Source organism: Phacochoerus africanus, chromosome 3, assembly GCF_016906955.1.
Source record: "Phacochoerus africanus isolate WHEZ1 chromosome 3, ROS_Pafr_v1, whole genome shotgun sequence".
Taxonomy (NCBI): Eukaryota; Metazoa; Chordata; class Mammalia; order Artiodactyla; family Suidae; genus Phacochoerus; species Phacochoerus africanus.
In genome coordinates, this window is record NC_062546.1 from 121,916,428 (window position 1) to 121,938,340 (window position 21,913).

The window sequence follows — 21,913 nt, forward strand, 5'->3', positions numbered from 1 at the left end:
ACAAAAGCCTGTCTCCTTAAAAGGTTGTGTGTAAGGATTAGAAAGGATAATGCCTGTTGCTTGGTCAGATACTTTGTATAGTATAAGTTAACTTATTTTCACTTTCCACTGGCTGCTTCCTTCCCCCCCCCCCCAACCTTTTTGGCATTTGATCTGTCTTGGTGAATATTCAATGCATACTTTAAAAAAGAATGGGAATTCCTGTCGTGGCTCAGTGGTTAATGAATCCGACTAGGAACTATGAGGTTTCGGGTTCCATCCCTGGCCTTGCTCAGTGGGTTAAGGATCCGGCGTTACCGTGAGCTGTGGTGTAGGTTGCAGATGCGGCTCGGATCCCACGTTGCTGTGTCTGTGGTGTAGGCCGGCAGCTACAGCTCTGATTGGACCCCTAGCCTGGGAACCTCCATATGCCAAGGGTGTGGTCCTAGAAACAAACAAACAAACAAACAACAACAAAAAAAGATAAAAAGAATGTATGTTCTGCTGTTGTTGGTTGGCTTTTTGTAGAAAATGTTGATCGTATCCATTTGGTTGATGGTAGTGATGTTTAGTTCTTTGTCATAGCTAGTTTTCTCCTGGCTTGTTTTGTTACTGAGATATCTAATATAATGCGGGTTTGTCCGTTTCTCCTTTCAGTTCTCATTTTGTGTGTTTTAAGGCTTTATACACCTTGCTATAAATTTTACAAAAAAAAATAGAATGCAAAATGCTCATTTAAACACTGGCCATATACATGTACAGTTGTTATGTTTACTTTGGTGAATTTATGTCTTTATTGTTACGTCATATTCCTCTTTATCCCTGGCGATTTTTTTTTGTTTTTGCTCTGGAGTCTGTTTTTGTGATAGTAAAATAGCCATTTATTTCAGCTTTCTTTTGATTAGTGTTTCTTCATATATATTTTTTCCATCCATTTGCTTTTATTTATTTATTTATTTATTTGGTCTTTTTGCCATTATCTGGGCTGCTCCCACGGCGCATGGATGTTCCCAGGCTAGGGGTCTAATCGGAGCTGTAGCTGCCATCCTACACCAGAGCCACAGCAACGCGGGATCCGAGCCGCGTCTGCGACCTACACCACAGCTCACGGCAACGCCGGATCCTTAACCCACTGAGCAAGGCCAGGGACCGAACCCGCAACCTCATGGTTCCTAGTCGGATTCGTTAACCACTGCGCCACGACGAGAACTCCCCATCCATTTACTTTTAATTTCTCTATATTGTTATGTATTAAGTGCGTTTCCTAGAGATCACATGTAGGTGAGTCATTTTTTTAAAAAAATCCATTCTGTCTTTTGTGTTTAGATCATTTATATTTAGTATACTGAATGATTTATTTATTTATTTATTTTTTGGTCTTTTTGCCTTTTCTAGGGCTGCTTCCCATGGCATGTGGAGGTTCCCAGGCTAGGGGTCTAATCAGAGCTGTGGCCGCCAGCCTACGCCAGAGCCACAGCAACGCGGGGTCTGAGCCTCATCTGCATCCTACACCACAGCTCATGGCAACGCTGGATCCTTAACCCACTGAGCAAGGCCAGGGATCGAAGCACAACCTCATGGTTCCTAGTCGGATTCATTGCCGCTGTGCCAAGATGGGAACTCCAAGGCAATCATTTTATTATTTGTTTTTTGCTTATTCTTTGTTTTTTCTGTTTCCCTTACCTATCTTTTTTTGGGTATTTGAACTTTTTTTAGTATTCCATTTAAATTTATTGTGATTTTTTTAGTATATCTCTTTATAGTTTTTTTGGGGGGGGTCTTTGTGGACCACACCTGAGGCATATGGAGGTTCCCAGGCCAGGGGTCAAATTGGAGCTGCAGCTGCCAGCCTACACCACAGCCACAGCAATGCAGGATCCCAGCCGTGTCTGCTACCTACATCACAGCTCATGGCCACACTAGATTCTTAACCCACTGAGCGAGGCCAGGGATTGAACTTGTGTCCTCATGGATTTGGGTTTCTTACACTAAGTCACAATGGGAACTCCTCTATAGATTTTTTAGTGGTTACTGTAGGGATTGCAAAATACATATTTAAACTTTTCAGTTTATTTGGAATCAGTATTTTTCCATGGTAATTGGGATGTAAAAACCTTACCTCTTCCTCTTTGAGTTTTATTATATATTATATCAATATGCTTTGAAAAGACAGTGTGGACATTTTTGCTTTCAATCATCAAGCAAACTTAAAGGAGCCAAGAGGAGAAGTAAAACTTATTACACTTACTCAGATATATGCCATTGCTGTCATTCATTCTTCATTCTGGTTGTTTCACATTTCCTTCTGGTATTGTTTCCCTTGTTCTTAAGATCTGCCTTTAGTAATTCTATTAGAATAGATTTGCTGGCTACAAATTTTCTTAGTTTTTCTTATAATCATTTGAGAATGATGGATATTTTTGCTAGATATAGAATTCTAGGTGATAGTTGTTTTGTTTTAACACTTTAAAAATGTAAAACCTTACTTTCAGGCCTTATACTACAGTTGGCCTTTTGATGCCATGGCATCAGTTTAAACTTTGGTGACAACTGTGACTTTTAGGGAGTAGGAGAATTACCCCCAGGAAGTGAGTTGGCATTGACCAGAAGGAAGAGGAAACATGTGGTGTGTTGATTGTCAAAAACATGAACTTTACCAGTCTCCTTCCTTTTGGTCAATACAGGTGAGACTGAGTGACCTGTGTGGCATTGGCATGGGGGCGTGTGTGTCCCCAGGATGCATTCATGTTGGTTGCTCACTGCTTGTGGCAATAGTGACAGAATTCCATTTGCTACACTGTAACTTAAATAGATGTTCTTTGAGGAGTCTGTTATGTCTTGCAAATAAACTTTCTATATCCCCTATAAGGGGAGATAGAAGTGTCACTGAATGTCTTCAGAGCCCAGCATGTGTATTCTGAGAAGCAGAATGAGTGCCTTTGTCAATATCAGTAACGTCTGGAACTCCAAAGGGGTAAGGAGTGTCCTTATCCTTATAAGGATAAAGCAAGTAAGGCCTTGTGTTTGTGGCCTTAGTACTATGTAAAGACATATCACCTTGATTTATATTTTGGGTATTTGTGAGGCAAGAGCTTCCTAGGGTCTTTGAGCCCAGAAAGAGCACCTCTAAGTCTGTGGCACAGGGGTTTGTAAAAAGGTGCGCATAGGGCCATTTATTGGCCAGAACTTCCAGTGCTGAGATGGCTGCCTAGAGTTTGGCCAGCTGACCTACGGGGCTTCCCCAGTAGCTGTGGTTTCTGCAAGAGGGGTAACTTCCAGCACCGTGGCGTCTGTCATGGAACTTAGGACGGGGAGACTACCCCTTCCTGCAGGTGCTTTCTACCAGGGGCCCAGGTTTGTAGAGTGCTGCTTCCACGACCCGAAGCACAGTGGGAGCTGGATGTCGAGGACCACAACCTCAGGGTCTCTGGGAACCTCTGTTCTCAGGAAAGCTCAGCATGTGGCCAGCAGTTTCCACAGTAATGAAGTATAGTGCAGGGCTGAGAAGGGCAGTTTTATGCATCTAAAGCCTCAGGGCAGCAAGTAGTCGTCATATGTGGTTCAGTGTCATCAAGTGTCATCATGTGTAGATTCCAAGAACGGTGAAGGAATCTCTGAAGGTGCAAAAGGGGGACTATGTTAGTTTCCTAAGGCTGCTGTGCCAAAGTTCCACTGACTGGGTGGCTTAAACCACAGAAATGTACATGTATTGTCTCACAACTCTGGAGGCTTACAGGTCCAAAATCAAGGTGACAGCAGGGTGGTCACCTGAGGGCTACAAGAGAAGGTTCTGTTTCCAGGCCCTTCTCCTTGGCTTATAGATGGTCATATTCTCCCTGTGTCTTCATATTGTGTTTCCTCTGTGCATGTCTGTCTAGGACTCCACTTGTATGGTGTTAGGGCCCACCCTAATGACCTCATCTTGATTTGATTATCAGCAGAGACCCTACTGATAAATAAGGGCACATTTACAGGTACCAGAGGCTAGAACTTGAACATCTTTTGGGGTGGGGAAACAGTTCAACCCAGGAAAGGTCCCATATTTGTCAAGCCAATTTGTAATTGCTAAGCAGTTTAGTTTTAACTTATTACTCATGCACGAGTGTCCATGCCCACTATGGGATATTTTAGGGCAGTGGGTACTATGACCATGGTAGGGCAATAATTCTCATGTTAAAGTGAGGCATACCTATTCGTCCTTTAGATTGTATATAGTGATTGACTTAATATTATAGGGGATGCCTTTTTTAAATTTAGTAGGCTCTCCAGGTGTAAATGTAATTTGAGCCCCAGTATTGATTTCAATCCATGAAGGTTTGTTTATTACATTTTAGCAGACATTTAAGTGAATTCAAAATCTGTGTCATAGAGGCACTAAAGCCCTTTATCTTCTTGCTGTATAAGTTCTTTCAGTAAACTTTGGAGTTCTATTTGGGTTAAATTGTGGACCTTTGTTTCAAATTTAATTTTTTTTTTCTCCAAAGAGCTTCAGTATTGTCAGGGTTTGGGGCCTCCCCATGGCAAAGATTACATTATAGGGTTTAAGGATCCTGGGCTTACATTGGGCTTGAATTAACCCCTTTGTTGTGCGCATGGCTCTCTTGGGTGTTTCCCCCACAACCTTGGGAATCAGGACCTTTGTTGTGACAGAGGCTTGGGCAACAGAGTGGGAGGGTGCCAGGCCTCCAGCCCAGCATGGATGCCTGGAAACCATCCTGGGCTGCCGCCTCCCTCCCCGCCCCCCTCCCCAGTGCACCCTCTTTCTTTCTCTCTCCCTCCCACCCCCGCCTCCAAATCTCCTTTGTAGTTTAGAATTTCTAGCTGATTAAAGTCTGGGCTTTCTAATCTGTCACTCATAGTGAGGATCTTCTGGGTGTTCACGGGAGCGGGGGATTTGGGGTCCTGGTGGCCCACCTCTTCCTCCAAGAAATGTCAGTCTGTTTCCCTGGGGTTGGGATCCACAGCCAGTCAGGCTGTTTTGTCTTTGCCCTGATGAGGATCAAATGGGGTGTCATGGAGCTGGAACCAAGTCCCCCACACAGATGCTGGTATTCCCCTGTCACAAAGCTGGCTGGAGGTGAGCTTCTGAGCTCTACTGAGGATGGAACTGAAACTGAGAGGAGATAGCTGACATTATGCTTTATTGCTTTTAAAAAGGTTGGATTCCAAGAATCAGTTTTCCAGTCCTGGACACTTTTCTCACCCTTGTGAAAAAAATGAAAATGAGCAAATCTCTCTTCTTAATCATAAAACTCAGTAATGGTTATTTCATTATTCAAGTTTTAGTGAAAAGATAAGTAATTTATGAAAAACACAAGAGCCAAAGTTATTTGGCCTTTCTCTCACTTGTCTTATCTTTTTAAAAAGCTTCTTTTACTACTTTTTTTTTTTTTGCTTTTGCTTTTTAGGCCTGACTCTGCCGCATGTGGAAGTTCCCAGGCTGAGGGCCAAATTGGAGCTGCAGCTGCTGGCCTACAACCACAGCCACAGCAGCACCAGATCTAAGCCGAATCTGTGACCTACACTGCAGCTTGCAACAATGCCAAATCCTTAAACCCACTGAGCGAGGCCAGGGAACTAACCTATGTCCTCAAGTATACTGAGCCACAATAGGAACTCCTGCTTCATTTACTTCTTTTTTTTTTGGCCCTGTCTCACTACTTTTATTTAACACAGTACTAGAAGTTCTAGCCAGAGCTGTTAGGCAAGAAAAAGAAATAAAAGCCTTTCAAAACTGAAAGGGAAGGAGCAGAACCGTCTCAACCCCCAGATGACATCATAAATACCAATTTTAAATTACACTTTTTAATGTATTTTTTTAATTAATGAATTTTATTATATTTATAGGTATACAACAGTCATCACAACCAAATTTTACAGCATTTTCATTTACTTCTACATGGCCTTAATTTGTTACAGCAAGGGTGGCTATGGTATCTAAAATGGCCATTGTTGTTTGGTCAGTTGCATTTATATTGTCTTAAAGGTTTTACCTTCTGTGCCAGTGGACTGTAATCTTTGGTGAATGTTAGAAATACCTGGAAACTTAAAAATGCTGGTGCCCAGGCCATACCCTAGGCCAACTAAAGCAGAAATACAGGTGCTAGAACTCAGGCTTGGTATTAAAAATGTGTGTGTGTGTACATGGTTTTACATGTGTAATGCATAAAAATGTACACATTAAAAAAAAATCTGTAATGCCTAGGAGCTTGTTGGATATTTCTGTAAATAAGAGAGATACTCTTTCTGTGTTTTTGTTGTGTTTTGTTTTGTTTTTTTTTTTTTTGTCATTTTAGGGCCATACTTGTGGCATATGGAAGTTCTCAGGCTAGGGGTTGAATCAGCCACAGCAACTCAGGGTCCGAGCCACATCTACGAGCTACACCACAGCTCACGACAACGACAGATCCTTAACCCACTGAGCAAGGCCAGGGATTGAACCCACATTCTTAGAGATACTAGTGGGGTTCATTACCACTGAGCCAAGACAAGAACGCCAAGAGAGATACTCTTAACTGTAGCCGTGGCAAGAGGTTGACAGGGCCTTTTCTTGGGCCTTAGGTGCAGAGGGTTGAGTTAACTGTACTCTGTAGTTCCTGGCAAACCATTTGCAAATCCATATCTTTAAATGTTTTTCCTTTTAATGTGTTCATTTTTATGCCATTATAAAACATACTAGTGTACAATATGCTCCATTGTAAATTTGTGAAAATAAAGTGTTCCTTAGCCTGAGCTTGTTTCTTTTTGCCAGTCTGCGCTGTATTATTATTATTATTTTTGACCATACCTGCAGCATGTGGAAATTCTCAGACCAGAAACTGAACCCCTGCCACAGCAGTGACAACACTGGATCACCAGGAGCTCCTGCACTGAATTTTAAGTTGTGTCTGGGGTGTATTAGACTGCTGCAGGTCTCTGTTTTCCATGTCCACTCGATCACGTGCCTGTGTGAGGGCATAGCCCCTGGTGTGGCCTGGAGGGCCTTCAGAGTAACTCAGCTGCACCAGATTGCTCTCCAGGCAGGTTGCAGCCTGTCCTCCCACTAGCTGTGTCTGAAGATTCATGCCTCCAGCCCCACGTTTCTACTGACACTTGGCATCATTTCATTGCAAGGGCTTACTTTCTGGCACGTGTTGTTCTGAGTGCTTGGGATACATCAGGGAGCAAAACCAGATGGAAGGGAAAAAAAAATCATGCCTTGGAGCTTATATTTTAGCTTTCATTGTATTAATTTATATTTTTCCAAATGTGAATTTGACTATCTCTTCATAGCTGTTTGGGACTCTTATTGGATATCTGATAATTTTCTCATAAAATGCAGAAGTTTCTTTTGTTCTTTTTTGTTTTTGGTATTATTATTATTTTGTCTTTTTAGGGCCACATCCACAGCATATGGAAGTTCCCAGGTTAGGGGCCGAATTGGATCTGTAGCTGCCAGTCTGCACCATAATCACAGCAACATGGGATCCACGCCATGTCTGCGATCTGCACCACAGCTGGATCCTTAATCCACTGAGCAAGGCCAGGGATTGAACCCACGTCCTCTTGGATACTAGTTGTGTTTGTTACTGCTGAGCCACAGTGGGAACTCCTGGGTATTTTTATTTGTGTTTATTTATAATTTTTTTCTTTTTTGAGCATGCTTATGGCATAATGGCAGTTCCAGGCAAGGGGTTGAATCGAGCCTCATCTGCAGCCTAAGCCACAGTTGTGGCAACTCTGGATCTTCTTAACCCACTGCCCTGGGCTGGGAATCGAACCTCTGCCACCTCAGAGACAATGCTGGCTCCTTAAGCTGCTGCCCCACCATGGGAACTATGGTTTTAGATAGTCCTTACTATTTGCGATATGATATACTCTCTTTCACAGATTTAAATGTGCAGTTGACCCTAACAATGGGTTTGAACTGCGCAGGTCCACATATAAGTGGATTTTTTTTCAGTAGTAAATACTGTGGTACTGCATGATCCTCGGTTGTTTGGTTGCTGGATATGGAAGAACTGTGGACGTGGAGGGCCAATATAAGTTATACATGTTTTCAACTGCATGTGTTGTTCAAGGGTCAATTGTATGTTTCTAATTATGTCATTTAGAAAGTAGTTCATTTAGTAAGGGCCTTCTAGAATAGGACACATTTATACCTCAAGGTTAAGATTAGTTCTCTAACTTGCTTTGTAAGGAGTTTCATGACATTTGTTCTTGACTAAAACTTGTCAGTGGCCTAAAGTCATGGTTCTCACTTTTTTTGTGTGTCACTGTGCTCCCGAATTACGTTTCATCAGTGGTAGTGGGCCTGTGCAGTGCTGGTTCTCGGTTGGTGGTGGAGTAGGGCAGCATGTAAATTTGAAATGATTTTTGAATCATACTCCCATTCTACTTCCTCCCTTCCCGTCGACACACAGCAGTTGGGAATCACTGGATAAAAGGAATTAATGTAAATATCAAAGACTAAGTTTTTTAGTTGTGAAATATAGTAAGAAATTGATGGAGTATTTTGGAAGACATGCTTCAAAGAACAATTTGAGTGATCTATTTTTTTTTATTATTAAAAGGGTCACTGGGCCATTCATTACATCATAAATCACAGTATTAAATTACATTGATGGTTCATGTAATTTTTTTTCTCCAGTCATCGATTTGTCAGCTAATGATCTATGTTGTAACTTAACCTCCACATTTCTGGGAAGGATATTTTCAAAGAGAAATGCCGCAGAGTGGACTGGCATTTTAAAAAGCAATTTGTACATTAAGTTTTTTTAAAATTTTCCAGATGATGGTGTTGATACTCAGATTGGAACAAAGAAAGAAGATCTGAATGACAAAGAGAAGAAAGATGAGGAAGAAACTCCTACACTTGCATATAGGGCCAAATCAATCCTAGAGAGCTGGGTATGGGGCAAGCAACCAGGTATTATGATCTTCTGAACTTCTGGTACTTTGGAACTCTTGATCTGGTACTCATTTTCTAGCTACCATATATAGACTATTTTTTGGTCATGAAGTTTTAAAAAAATTGAACTTAAATAATTTTATGTTGTAGACTACATGTAACATACATTTTACCATTTCAGTCTGTTTTAACGTACAGTTCAGTGACATTAAATACATTCACACTGTTGTGCAGTTACAGCCATCATCCATTTCCACAGGTTCTTCGTCTTCCCAGACTGAAACTTTGTACTTACTAAACAATAATTCTCCTTTCTTTCCTACCCCAGCCCCTGGAAACCACTGTTCTACTTTCTGTTTTTACGATTTTGACTAGTCTAGTTACCACCTATAAGTGCAGTCATACAATATTTGTCCTTTTGTTTTCTGGCTTATTACTTTACTTAGCATAATGTCTACCAGATTCATCCATACTGTAGCATATGTCAGAATTTCCTTCCTCTTTAAGGCTGAATAATATTCCATTGTATGTATATATCACATTTTCTTCATTTATTCATCTGTGGATGGGCATTTAGGTTGCTTCTACTTTTTAGCTATTGAGAATAGGGCCACTAAGAACATAAGTGTACATGAGTTTGAGTCTCTGCCTCAATTCATGTATATATACCTAGGAATGGTATTGCTGGATCATGAGGTAATTCTGTGTTTAACTCTTTTTCCCCTCCAGTTTATTTATTTATTTATTTTTTTTGGCCGCTTTGAGGCATATGGAGTTCCCTGACAGTATATCAGATCCAAACTGTAGTTGAAGCCTAAGCCACAGTTGTGGCAACGCCAGATCCATAACCCGCTGCACCAGGCCGAGGATTGAACCTGTGTCCCAGCACTACCAAGACACCACAGTGGGAAACTCCTTCCCTCCAGTTTTATTGAGATATAATTGACATATAGTACTGTATGGTGTATAGCATAATGATTTGATTTACATATACACGTGAAACGATTATTATAAAGAATTTAGTGAGCCTCCATCAACTCATATAGATACAAAATTAAAGATATTCTAAGAAATTTTTTCCTTGTTATGGTAAATCTTAGAATCTACTCTCTTAAGAACTTTCATATATAACATATTGCAACATTAATTATATTTATCATGTTGCTCATTACATCCCTAATCCTTATTTATCTTGTAATTGGAAATTTCTACCTTTTGACCTCCTTCATCCAATTCCCTCACTCCCTACCCCCTGCCTCTGGTATCCACGAATCTGATCTCTTTTCCTGTGAGTTTGTTTTTTGAGGTAAAATTGACCTGCAACCCTGTGTTAGTACATTACACAACATGGTGATTTGCTATTTCTTACATTTCAAAATAATCATCACAATATATAGTCTAGTTATCATCAGTCACCATAGAAAGATGTTTATGTAATTATTGACTATAGTCTCTGCACTGTACATTTCATATCTATGACTCATTACTTTTGCAACTGGTTGTTTGTACCTCTTAATCTCCCTTAGCTATTTCTCCCTCAACCCCCACATCTAACTACCTGTTTTAGTTAGGTTTATTTTTTGTTTTTCAGATTCTATGTGTAAGCGAAATCATACTATATTTGTCTTTCTCTATCTGACTTACTTCACTTAGCACAATATTCTCCAGCTCCATCCATGTTATTGCAAATGTCAAGCTTTTGTTCTTTTCTGTAGCTGATAATATTCTATTTGTATATGTGTGTGTGTATCTATATCTGTATATCTATATTTATATCACATCTTCTTTATCCATTCATCTATTGATGGGAAATTAGGTTGTTTCCATATGTTGGGAATTGTAAATAATGCTGCAGTGAACATGGGGGTACTTATATCTTTTCTAATTTCCATGTTTTTATTTTCTTTATATAGATACTCATAAGTGGAATTGCTGGATCATATAGTAGTTAGATTTTTCATTTTTTGAGGGCTCTCCATACTTTTGTCCATAGTGGCTGCACCAATTTACATTCCCACCAACAGTGCACAAGAGTTCTCTTTTTTCCCACATCCTTGCCAACACTTGTTATTTGTTGCCTTTTTGATAATAGCCATTCTTTTTTTTTTTTTTAAAGCTCCCCCCCCCCCCCGTGTTTTTTTTTTTTTTTGTCTTTTTGGGATTTCTTGGGCCGCTCCCGCGGCATATGGAGGTTCCCAGGCTAGGGGTCGAATCGGAGCTGTAGCCACCAGCCTACGCCAGAGCCACAGCAATGTGGGATCCGAGCCGCGTCTGCGACCTACACCACAGCTCACGGCAACGCCGGATCCTTAACCCACTGAGCAAGGGCAGGGACCGAACCCGCAACCTCATGGTTCCTAGTCGGATTTGTTAACCACTGTGCCACAACGGGAACTCCGATAATAGCCATTCTGACAGATGTGAGACAATATCTCATCGTGGTTTTTGTTTGCATTTCCCTGATGATGAGTGACTTTGAATATCTTTTCATGTTCCCGTTAGCCACCTAAATGTCTTTGGAAAATATCTGTCTATATCCTCTGTGTTTGTTTGTTTTTGTTTTTTTGATGTTGAGTTAAATGACTTCTTTGTATATTTTAGATATTAACTCTGTATTGTATTAACCCCACATCAGATATATCATTTGCTAGTATCTTCTCCCATGCGATAGGTAGCCTTTTTGTTTTGTTAATAGTTTCCTTTGCTGTGCAAAAGCTTTTTAGTTTGATGTCATCCCATTTGTTTATTTTTACTTTTGTTTCCCTTGCCTGAGGAGGCAGTATCAGAAAGATATTGCTGGGACCAATGTCAGGGAGTGTACTGCCTATGTTTTCTTTTATAAATTTTATGGTTTCAGGTCTTAGTGGTTTTTTTTTTAACTTGGATGATTCTTTTTTTTTAATTTTTTAAAAATTTTTATTTCCCTAATGCAATTTTTTTTCTACTGTACAGCATGGTGACCCAGTTAAACATACATGTATACATTAAACATACATGTACACATTTTTTCTTCCATTATCATGCTCCATCATAAGTGACTAGACATTGTTCCCAGTGCTACACGGCAGGAACTCATTGCTAATTCATTCCAAAAGCAATAGTTTGCATCTGTTAACCCCAAGCTCCCAATCCATCTCACTTCCTCTCCCTCCCCCTTGGCAACCACAAGTCTATTCTCCAATTTCATGATTTTCTTTTCTGTGAAAAGGTTCGCTTGTGCCATATGTTAGATTCCAGATGTAAGTGATATCATATGGTATTTGTCTTTCTCTTTCTGACTTACTTCACTCAGTATGAGAGTCTCTAGTTCCATCCATGTTGCTGCAAATGACATTATTTTGTTCTTTTTGATAACTGAGTAGTATTCCATTGTGTATATATACCACATCTTCCTAATCTAATCATCTGTCGATGGACATTTGGGTTGTTTCCATGTCTTGGCTATTGCGAATAGTGCTGCAATGAACATGAGAGTGCATGTGTCTTTTTTAAGGAAAGTTTTGTCTGGATATATGCCCAAGAGTGGGGTTGCTGGGTCATATGGTAGTTCTGTGTATAGATTTCTAAGATACCTCCATACTGTTCGCCATAGTGGCTGTAACAGCTTACATTCCCACCAACAGTGCAGGAGGGTTCCCTTTTCTCCACACCCCCTCCAGCATTTGTTATTTTTGGACTTATTAATGATGTCCATTCTGTCAGGTCTTATATATAAATCTTAAATCCATTTTGAATTTTTTGCGTGTGTGTGCATGGTGTGAGAGAGTAGTCCATTTTGATTCTTTTGTATATAGCTGTCCAGTTTTCCTAACACCAGTTATTGAAGTGGCTGTCTTTTTTCCATTGTGTATTTTTACCTCCTTTGAAATAGATTAATTCTCTGTGTAAGTATGGATTCATTCCGGACTTTCTATTCTGTTCTATTGATCTAGGTGTCTATTTTGGTGCCGGTACAACACTGTTTTCATTACTGTAGCTTTGTAGTACAGTTTAAATCCAGGGAGCATGATACCTCCAGCTTTGTTCTTTCTCAAGAATGTTTTGGCTACTTGGTGCTTTTGTGTTCTCATACAAATTTTAGAATTATTTGTTCTCATTCTGTGAAAAGTGCCATTGGAGTTTTGATAGGAATTATAGGGTTTTTTTTTAACTACAGTTATTTTATCTCCTTGGCTTTATTCCTAGGTATTTTATTCTTTTTGATGCAATTATAAATGGGATTGTTTTCTTAATTTCTTGTCCTGATAATTCTTTGGTAGTGAATAGAAGCACAACAGGTTGTGTTTATTAATTTTGTATCCTAAAACTTTACCAAATTCATTGATGAGTTCCAGTAATTTTTAGGAGTGTCTTTAGGATTTTCTGTGTATACTCTCATGTCATTGCAGATAGTGGCAGTTTTACTTATTCCTTTATAGCTTGGATAACTTTTTCCTTTTCTTGTTTGATTGCTGTGGTGGGACTTCAAAATTCTGTGTTGAAAAAAAGTTGTGAGAGTGGGCATCTTTGTCTTCTTCCTGACCTTAGAGGAAATTTTTCTTTTTAGGGCCGCAGCTGAGGCATATGGAGGTTCCCAGACTAGGGGTCAAATTGGAGCTGCACCTGCAGGCCTATGCTATAGCCATAGCAATGCCAGATCCGAGTTGCATGAGTGAGGCCAGGGATTGAACTCACATGCTTATGGATACTAGTCAAGTTTGTTACTGCTGAGACACAACAGGAACTCCTGAAATATTTCAACTTTTCACCAATGAATATGATATTAGCTCTGGGCATATTGTATATAACCTTTATTATGTTGAGGTATGTTCCCTCTATACCCTCTTTGTTGAGAGTTTTTGTGATAAATGGATGTTGAATTCTGTCAAATTCTTTTTCTGTATCTATTGAGATGATTATATGATTTTTTTTTTTTTTTGTCCTCTGTCCTTTTAAAGCCATACCCCTCGGCGTATGGAGGTTCCCGGGCTAGGGGTCTAATTGGAGCTATAGCTGCCGGTGTATGCCAGAGCCACAGCAATGCCAGATCCGAGCCGTGTCGTGACCTACACCACAGCTCACGGCAATGCCAGATCCTTAACCATGCGAGGCCAGGGATTGAACCTGCAACCTCATGGTTCCTAGTCAGATTCATTTCTGCTGTGTCACAATGGGAACTCCTGATTATATGATTTTTATTCTTCCATTTTTAATGTGGTATATCACATTGATTGATTTGTAAGTGTTGAACCTCCTTGCATCCCTAGAACTAGTCCCACTTGATCATGCTGTATTATTCTTTTAAGGTATTATTGAATTTGGTTTGGTAATATTTTGTTGATTTTTGCATCTATGAACATCAGAGAAATTGTCTTGTAATTTTCCTTTCTTGCGGTTGTCTTGTCTGGTTTTGTAATGCCATGCTTTTGAAATGAATTTGGAAGTATTCTTTTCTTCTCTCTCTGTTTTTTTTTTTTTTGGTAAGCATTTGAGAAAATTTGGCATTAAGTCCATTAAGTTTTTGCATAATTCACCAGTGAAGCCTCTGGTTCTGAAGTTGTTTTTTGGGAGTTTTTTCCCTGTTTTTGGCTGTGCCTTTGGCATGTGGAAGTTCCCAGGCCAGGGATCAAACCTGTGCCATAGCATTGACCAAAGCTACAGCAGTGACAGTGCTGCCTGCTAGGCCACTAGGAAACTCCTGCTGGGAAGTTTTTTTTTTTTTTTTTTTTTGTCTTCTTAGGGATGCACCCATGGCATATGGAAGTTTCTTGGCTGGGGTTCAATCAGAGCTGCATCTGCTGGCCTGTACCACAGCCACAGCAATGCCAGATCCAGGCCAAGTCTTTGACCTGCACCGCAGCTCATGGTAATGCTCAATCCTTAATCCACTGAGTGAGGCCAGGGGTCGAACCCACATCCTTACGGATACTAGTTGGGTTCGCTACCACTAGGCCACAACAGGAACTCCGGGAAGTTTTTGATTACTAATTTAGTTTCCTTACTAGTAATTAGTCTGGTCATATTTTCTCTTTATTTATGATTCAGTGTCGGAAGGTTGTATATTGCCAGGAATTTATTACTTCTAAGTTCAATTTATTGTTGTGTAATTGTTCAGTTTCATAAACTTGTGGATTGATAAGATGCGTGATATAATCTCAGTCTAATTAAGTTTATTAAGACTTGTTTTGTGGCCTAATATATGATGATTTGTTCTAGAGAATGTTTGATGTGCATTTGAGAAAAATGTGTATTTTATTACTTTTTTTTTTTTTTTTTGCTTTTTAAGGCTGCTCTTGCAGCACATAGAGGTACCCAGGCTAGGAGTCTAACTGGAGCCACAGCTGCTGGCCTGTGCCACAGCCACAGCAATGCCAGATCCAAGCCACATTCACAACCTACACCACAGCTCATGGCAACACTGGTTCCTTAACCCACTGAGTGAGGCCACGGATTGAACCTGCAACCTCATGGTTCCTACCTGGATTCGTTTTCACTGCACCACGATGGGAACTCCAGTATTTTATTACTTTTGGATAGAATGTTCTATGTATATCTGTTAGGACCATCAGGTCTAATGTGTCATGTAAGGCTGATGTTATTTTAATGATTTCCTGTTTGGTTGATCTATCCATTGATTTAAGTGCGGTATTAAAGTCCACTACTATTATTGTATGACTATCATTTTGTCCTTTTAGGTCTGTTGAGATTCGATGTATATTTAGTTACTCCTATGTTGGGTGCACAAGAATTTACAAATGTTGGACTCCCTCCTTTGTCATTATGAAATGCCCTTCTTTTTCTCTTATTACAGTTTTGTTTTAAAATCTGTTTATCTGATATAAGTATATGTACCCCAGCTTTCTTTTGGTTTTCATTTGTATGGAATATTTTTTTTCATCCCTTCACTTTCAGTCTATTGTATCCTTATGTCTCAAGTGAGTCTCTTGTAGGAAGCATATAGATAAGTCTTGGGGTTTTTTGTTTGTTTTTTGTTTTAATCCTTTAGACCTCTCTGTCTTTTTTGGTGAATTACTCCATTTACATTTACAGTAATTATTGATATGCTTGTTTTTATTGCCATTATGTTAATTGTTTTGTTAATTTCTGATTTTGTAGTTCCTCTCTTTGAGGTTTGATGATTCTCTTTAATGGTATGTCTAAATTCCTTTCTCATTATCTCTTGCATATCTACTACAGTTTTTTGCTTTGTGGCTACCTTGAGGCTTACATATAAATATAACAACTTGTATTTATAACAGTTAACTTATAAATAATGTTAAGTTTGAATACATTCTAAGATTTAGATATTTATCATCTTCCCCCAAGTTTTATGTGTTTGATGTTGTAATTTCCAAACTTGTTTCTTGGGTATCCCTTAATTATCTGTTTAGTTATAGTTATTTTTTTCTAGTTTTGATTTTTAACCTTTATACTTACTTTGTTATTAATCCACTGCCTTTATTATATATTTACTTTTACCAGTGAGATTTATGCTTTCAAATGTTTTATTGTTACTTATTAGTTCCCATTCTTTCAAGCTTAAAGAACTCTTTTTACCATTTCTAATAAGGCTGGTTTAGTGGTGATGAACTCCTTTAGCTTTACTTGGCTGGGAAACTCTTTATCTTCCCTTCATTTCTTCTTGATAGGTTTTTTGGGTAAAGAAGTTTTTTCATTTGGACTTTGATTATATTATGCTATTCCCTTCTGCCTTTAAAAATTTCTGCTGAAAAATCTTCTTGTCATCTTACAGGGGTTCCCTTGCATGTAACAAGTTGTTTACATTTTGCTGCTTTTATGATTTTCATCTTATTTTTAAACTTTGACATTTTAATTATGTGTTTTGTGGTAAGTGTCTTTGGTTCCAATTCTTTGGAACTCTCTGGACTTCCTGGATCTCATTATCTCTTTCCTCCTCCAGGTTAGGGAGGTTTTTAGCTGTATTACTTCAAATAAGTTTTCTGTCCCTTTCTCTGCCTCTTCTTCTGGGACTCTGTGAATATTAATTTACTTGATATTGTGTCATATATCCCTCAAGCTGTATTTCATTCTTTCTTCTTTTTGTTGCTCTGATTGGATGAATTGCAGTGCCTTGTCTGCAGGTTCACTGATCCTTTTTGCTGCTTCATGTAATGTGCTGTTGAACTGCTCTAGCATATTTTCAGTTCAGTGCAGTTTTATTTTTCTAGTGTATTTTCTCTCTTTACTCATACTGGGCAACTTCTGTCTTCTAATTTATTAATTCTTTATCTTTTTTTTTTCCATGCTACCGTTGCCCTTTCACTGAACTTTTTATTTTGGTTATCAAATTTTTCTATTCTAAAGTTTCCATTTGGGGAGTTCCCGTGGTGGCTCAGTGGTTAATGAACCCGACTAGGATCCCTGAAGATGTGGGTTCAATCCTTGTCCTTGCTCAGTGGGTTGAAGACCCGGCATTGTCATGAGCTGTGGTGTAGGTCACAGACGCAGCTTGGATTGCACAGTGCTGTGGTGTAGACCTACAGCTGCAGCTCTGATTCGACCCCTAGCCTTGGAGCATGTTGGTGGTGTGGCTCTTAAAAGACAAAAAAATAAAATGAAGTTACCATCTGGTTCTTTTTTTTAATCTCTTTTTTCTTAGGATTTCTATTTTTTCATTTATTTCAAGTGTGTTTTTGCTTTTTTAAGCTTTTTTTTTTTTTTTTTTTTTTAATCTTGGCTGCTTTAAAAATCTTTGTCAGAGTATCCTAATGTCTCTGTCATCTTGGTATTTCCATCTGTTGTCTTTTTAAAATTCATGTTGAGATCATCCTGGTTCTTGGTGTTGTGAGTGACTTCCTGTTGAAACATGAAGGTCTTCATGTTACGTTCTGAGGCTCTGTTTCATTATCTTTCTGTGACACTGTTCTGGCAGGGCAAGAGTACCTTTTACTTTCAGGTGGGGGTAAGAGTTTTGGCTCCTTCCATGGTCTTCATGATTTGTTTGTTTCTTTTTTTACTCACTCACTTGTTTCAAAGTACCCTGCAATAAGTGACTGATTGACCAGGCATTCACTGGGGAGGGCAAGCACAGGTAGGACAGAAGAGCAGGCAGATGCTCAAGGGTATGAGTACTCTCTCTGAGTTTCACAGTTGTCTCTAGGTTTTGCAGCCAAGCAGAGGAGAGACATGTTATCATTAAAAAGTTGAAAACACAGTAACTATTTAGAAAAATAAAGCATTTCCTAGACCTGATTTTCTGGAAGAAATTCTGCATGGGAGCTGTGTGGATGAACTGTCCTTGGCGGGGCTGTCTCAGTGAGGTCTACTGTGTGTCTCTGGTGACTTAGGCACACAGTACTGGGCCAAGGGTGACTCTGAGGATAAGGGATGGTACTTCATGTATAAATCTTCCTGTTTCTTCATCTTGAGGCTAGTATGAAATTTGAATATTTTTCATTTACTTTTCTGTAACAGTTAGCTCTATTAGTATAGAGCTTTCCAGACCTAGTATCCAACCTTTGGCGTCTGGATGTGCCTCTCTCCACCATAGTGTCTGTGGGTGTAGTGGGATGCCTTGTCCTGATAGCCTCCCTAGAGAGTGGTGAGATGTGTCCATCTGATGCCTTCTGTGATCTCCTCCTCTCCCAGAGGAAAAGCATGTTCAGGTCATGGATTGCCAAATATCAGTGTCTTCCATACATGAGAAGTCAGTAGGGCTGTTGTTATCTCTTGATAATATGAGGCTGCCAAGCTTATGACTGTTTTGGCCTTGTGGCCAATAAATATCAGAGGCAGAACACAAGCACATGACACTCCCTGTTCTTGTCACTACTGGGTGCTCTACTGGTAATAGGGGGTTGGCAGAAGGTAACTTAATTTGTAGTTCAACTTAAGGCAGCTTTATGCAAGACTAGACTCCTTTGAATTATTTTCGTTCATGTAATTTTCTTTTAGTTACTTAACAAAATAGTCCTTAATTGTGGAAAACATACATAGTAGAGAGACTAGTATAATGAAATACTGCTTACCCATAGCACATTCTAACTAGTTACTTATCTTCCTCTGAACTGTTCAGTAAATGTCACCTTTTGTGACTTACGTATGCTGGGCAATTTATTGAAACATTGTTTTTGTTTTTCATTTGGTTTCATAACATGAAAATACTGGACAGAGTTTTTCTGTCTAGGAAATATGTTGCTAATCAGTATTGACTGTATAATTTATTGTTAAAGATTTGTGTACCATGTTTACAGAGGGGCAGTATACCATGGTGACTGAGAGTGGTCTGTCCCGTGTGCCATACTCACCAAGGTGACCTTAGGCGAGTTTTCTGTGCCTCATCCTCCATAGACATGTACAGTCCACTTCTTGATGGTGCCTGTAGGGATTGCTGATGTGTAGAAAGTGCTTAAAACTGTTTGTTTTATCAACATTACAACAAACCATGACCATGATATTCAGAGGTTGGACGTTTTGTCTTGTTTTCTAGATGTGAATGAACTGAAGGATTGTCTTTCTGTGTTGGTTAAAGAGCAGCAAGTTCTTGCCATCCAGTCAGCCACCACTACCCTTTCAGCCCTGAGGCTCAAGCAGAGGCTCGTCATTTTGGAGCGATATTTCATTGCCTTGAATAGAACTGTTTTTCAGGAGAATGTCAAAGTTAAATGGAAAAGTAGCAGCATTTCTTTGCCTCCTGTGGACAAAAAAAGGTAATAACATAATGAAGAAAGAGTCCTGATAACAGCTAAATGTAAAACTCAGGCTGTTTTGTTTAGGAAAGTTTAATTATTAAAGCTTTCATTATAGTCTCTTTTTTTATTTTTGAAATTTTATTCTTGCTTTAGCTTTTTGTATCTTTCATATGATCTGGAGAATGGCTTTCCCAGTTTGCTCAGAAAGTAACAGGCTATGCTGTATTCTGTACCTTTTCTTCCCCCCCCCGCCCCCCCCCCCCCCCCCGGCTCTAGAATTGCAGTGGCTTGATGTGGGATCTTAATTCCCAGATCAGGGATTGAACCCAGGCTGCAGACGTAAAAGCACTGAGTTTTAACCACTAGACCACCAGGGAGTTCCCTGTACCATTACTATTTTTCTTTTTTGCTTTTTCTGGGCTATACCTGTGGCATATGAAGTTTCCAGACTAGGGGTCGAATCAGAGCTACACCTGCTGACCTACACCACAGCTACAGCAACACAGGATCTGAGCCACATTTGTGACCTACACCACAGCTGACGGCAACGCTGGATCCTTAACCCACTAACCAAGGCCAGGGATCAAACTCATATCCTCATGGTTACTAGTCAGATTCATTTTCACTGAGCCACGCAGGAACTCCCCATTATTTTAAAGGCCTTTTTTTTTTTTTTTTTTTTGTCGGTAGCTATAGGAGCCATCAGAAGTTTAGATCAGCATATCTAGATTTGAAAATGTCATCTGAACATTATTTTCGTTTTGTGTTGGTACTGGCTAGGAAATTGTCAGATCATAGTAATGCTTAACTAGTTTATATATTTATTTATTTTTGCTGTTTAGGACCATACCTGTGGCATATGGAAGTTCCCAGGCTAGGGATCAAATTGGAGCTGCAGCTGCCATCCTACACCAGAGCCACAGCACTGCTGGATCCAGGCTATGTCTTCAGTCTACACCACAGCTCACGGCAACACTGGATCCTTAACCCACTGATCAAGACTAGGGATCAAACCCGAGTCCTCATGAATACTGCTTGGGTTTGTTTCTGCTGCGCCACAATGGGGACTCCCTGTTTATTTTCTGTTTACCATCATTCTTCCAACTAATAATGTGAGCTTTCTGAGATTATATCATATTTTTACAAGTTGTTTAAAGTTCTTTGTAAATGTCTTTTTTTCCCGTCAAATAGAAAATTTTTCATTTACAAAGGACATTTGAAAAAAGTTTTTAAAAGATGAAACTAAAAGTCATTTGTGATCTATCTTAAAAAAACCCCCATCGGTCACATTGTGGAGCAAATCCTTCCGTATTATTTATTTTAATATTTGCGCATGCCTCTGACTGACCAGTTTTTACAACCCCCGTATATATTGTCTGCAGTTCCCGGCCCACAGGCAAAGGGGTGGAAGGCCTCGCGAGAGTCGGATCCCGAGCAGCTCTGTCCTTTGCCTTTGCGTTCTTGCGCAGGGCCTGGCGGTCAGGTACGTGTGCCCAGCATATTTTTTCCCGCCGTGATCAGGAGACGTGGGTTCTCCTCTCACTTCTACCACCACACACCCTTGAGTTAGTTCCATGTGTTCTCTGTGCCTCATTTTCCTTGTTTGTAAAATGAGAAGCTTCAGTCTGTTTAACTTTTCAGGTGTGTGCTTCTTTAAAAAAAAAAAAAAAGTTGTGTATGCACACTCATCCCAGGCAAAACCATTGCAGTGTGTCAGTACTGTCTTATTTTCTAAGTGAACCAGAAATTAGAATTGCATACGTGACAGTGATAAAATAAAGAATTGACTTTGGGGGAGTTCCCATTGTGACTCAGTGGTTAATGAACCCGACTAGCATTGGTGAGAACTCAGGTTTGATCCCAGGCCTTGGTCATTGAGTTAAGGATCCAGTGTTGCCATGAGCTGTGATGTAGGTCACAGACATGGTTTGGATCCTGTGTTGCTGTGGCTCTGGAGGAGGCTGGCAGCTACAGCTCCGATTCAACCCTTAGCCTGGGAACCTTCCTGTGCTGCAAGTGTGGCTGTAAGAAGACAAAAGACAAAAAAAAGGATTGACTTTGGGGGGAACTGTTAAATTTTAGTCTCTGAGTTCTTGGGGATATCTCATTGAGAGGAAAGTGAGAGCTTGAAAATATGATAGTGGCTCTTCTTCCTCTGGGGATAGGAGGCCACTGGGAGAGTGGGGTGAGCTCTGTGTGCCACCCAGGCCTGGTTGATCTCCTCTGCCATGTGTGTGCCCAGGGGAGGATGCGGACCTCTGCAGTGAGCTGTTACAGGAATCCCTGGATGCCCTGAGAGCCCTGCCCGAGGCCTCACTCTTTGATGAGAGCACAGTGTCCTCTGTGTGGCTGGAGGTGGTAGAAAGAGCAACCCGGTTCCTCAGATCCGTCGTGACAGGGTGAGTTCTTCTTT

The 21,913-nt window shown here is 40.0% G+C and overlaps 1 protein-coding gene across 3 annotated transcripts in view; it reads left to right on the forward strand.

Moving 5' to 3' along the window:
- Positions 1 to 21,913, forward strand: part of HERC2 (HECT and RLD domain containing E3 ubiquitin protein ligase 2) — a 214,175-nt gene that overhangs the window by 21,596 nt on the left and 170,666 nt on the right. For all 3 annotated transcript variants that reach the window (XM_047772566.1, XM_047772568.1, XM_047772567.1), the window contains exons 4-7: positions 8,750 to 8,887; positions 19,299 to 19,518; positions 20,883 to 20,983; positions 21,743 to 21,899. In XM_047772566.1, coding sequence (XP_047628522.1) covers positions 8,750 to 8,887; positions 19,299 to 19,518; positions 20,883 to 20,983; positions 21,743 to 21,899 — 616 coding nt within the window. The remainder of the gene's footprint in view (positions 1 to 8,749; positions 8,888 to 19,298; positions 19,519 to 20,882; positions 20,984 to 21,742; positions 21,900 to 21,913) is intronic.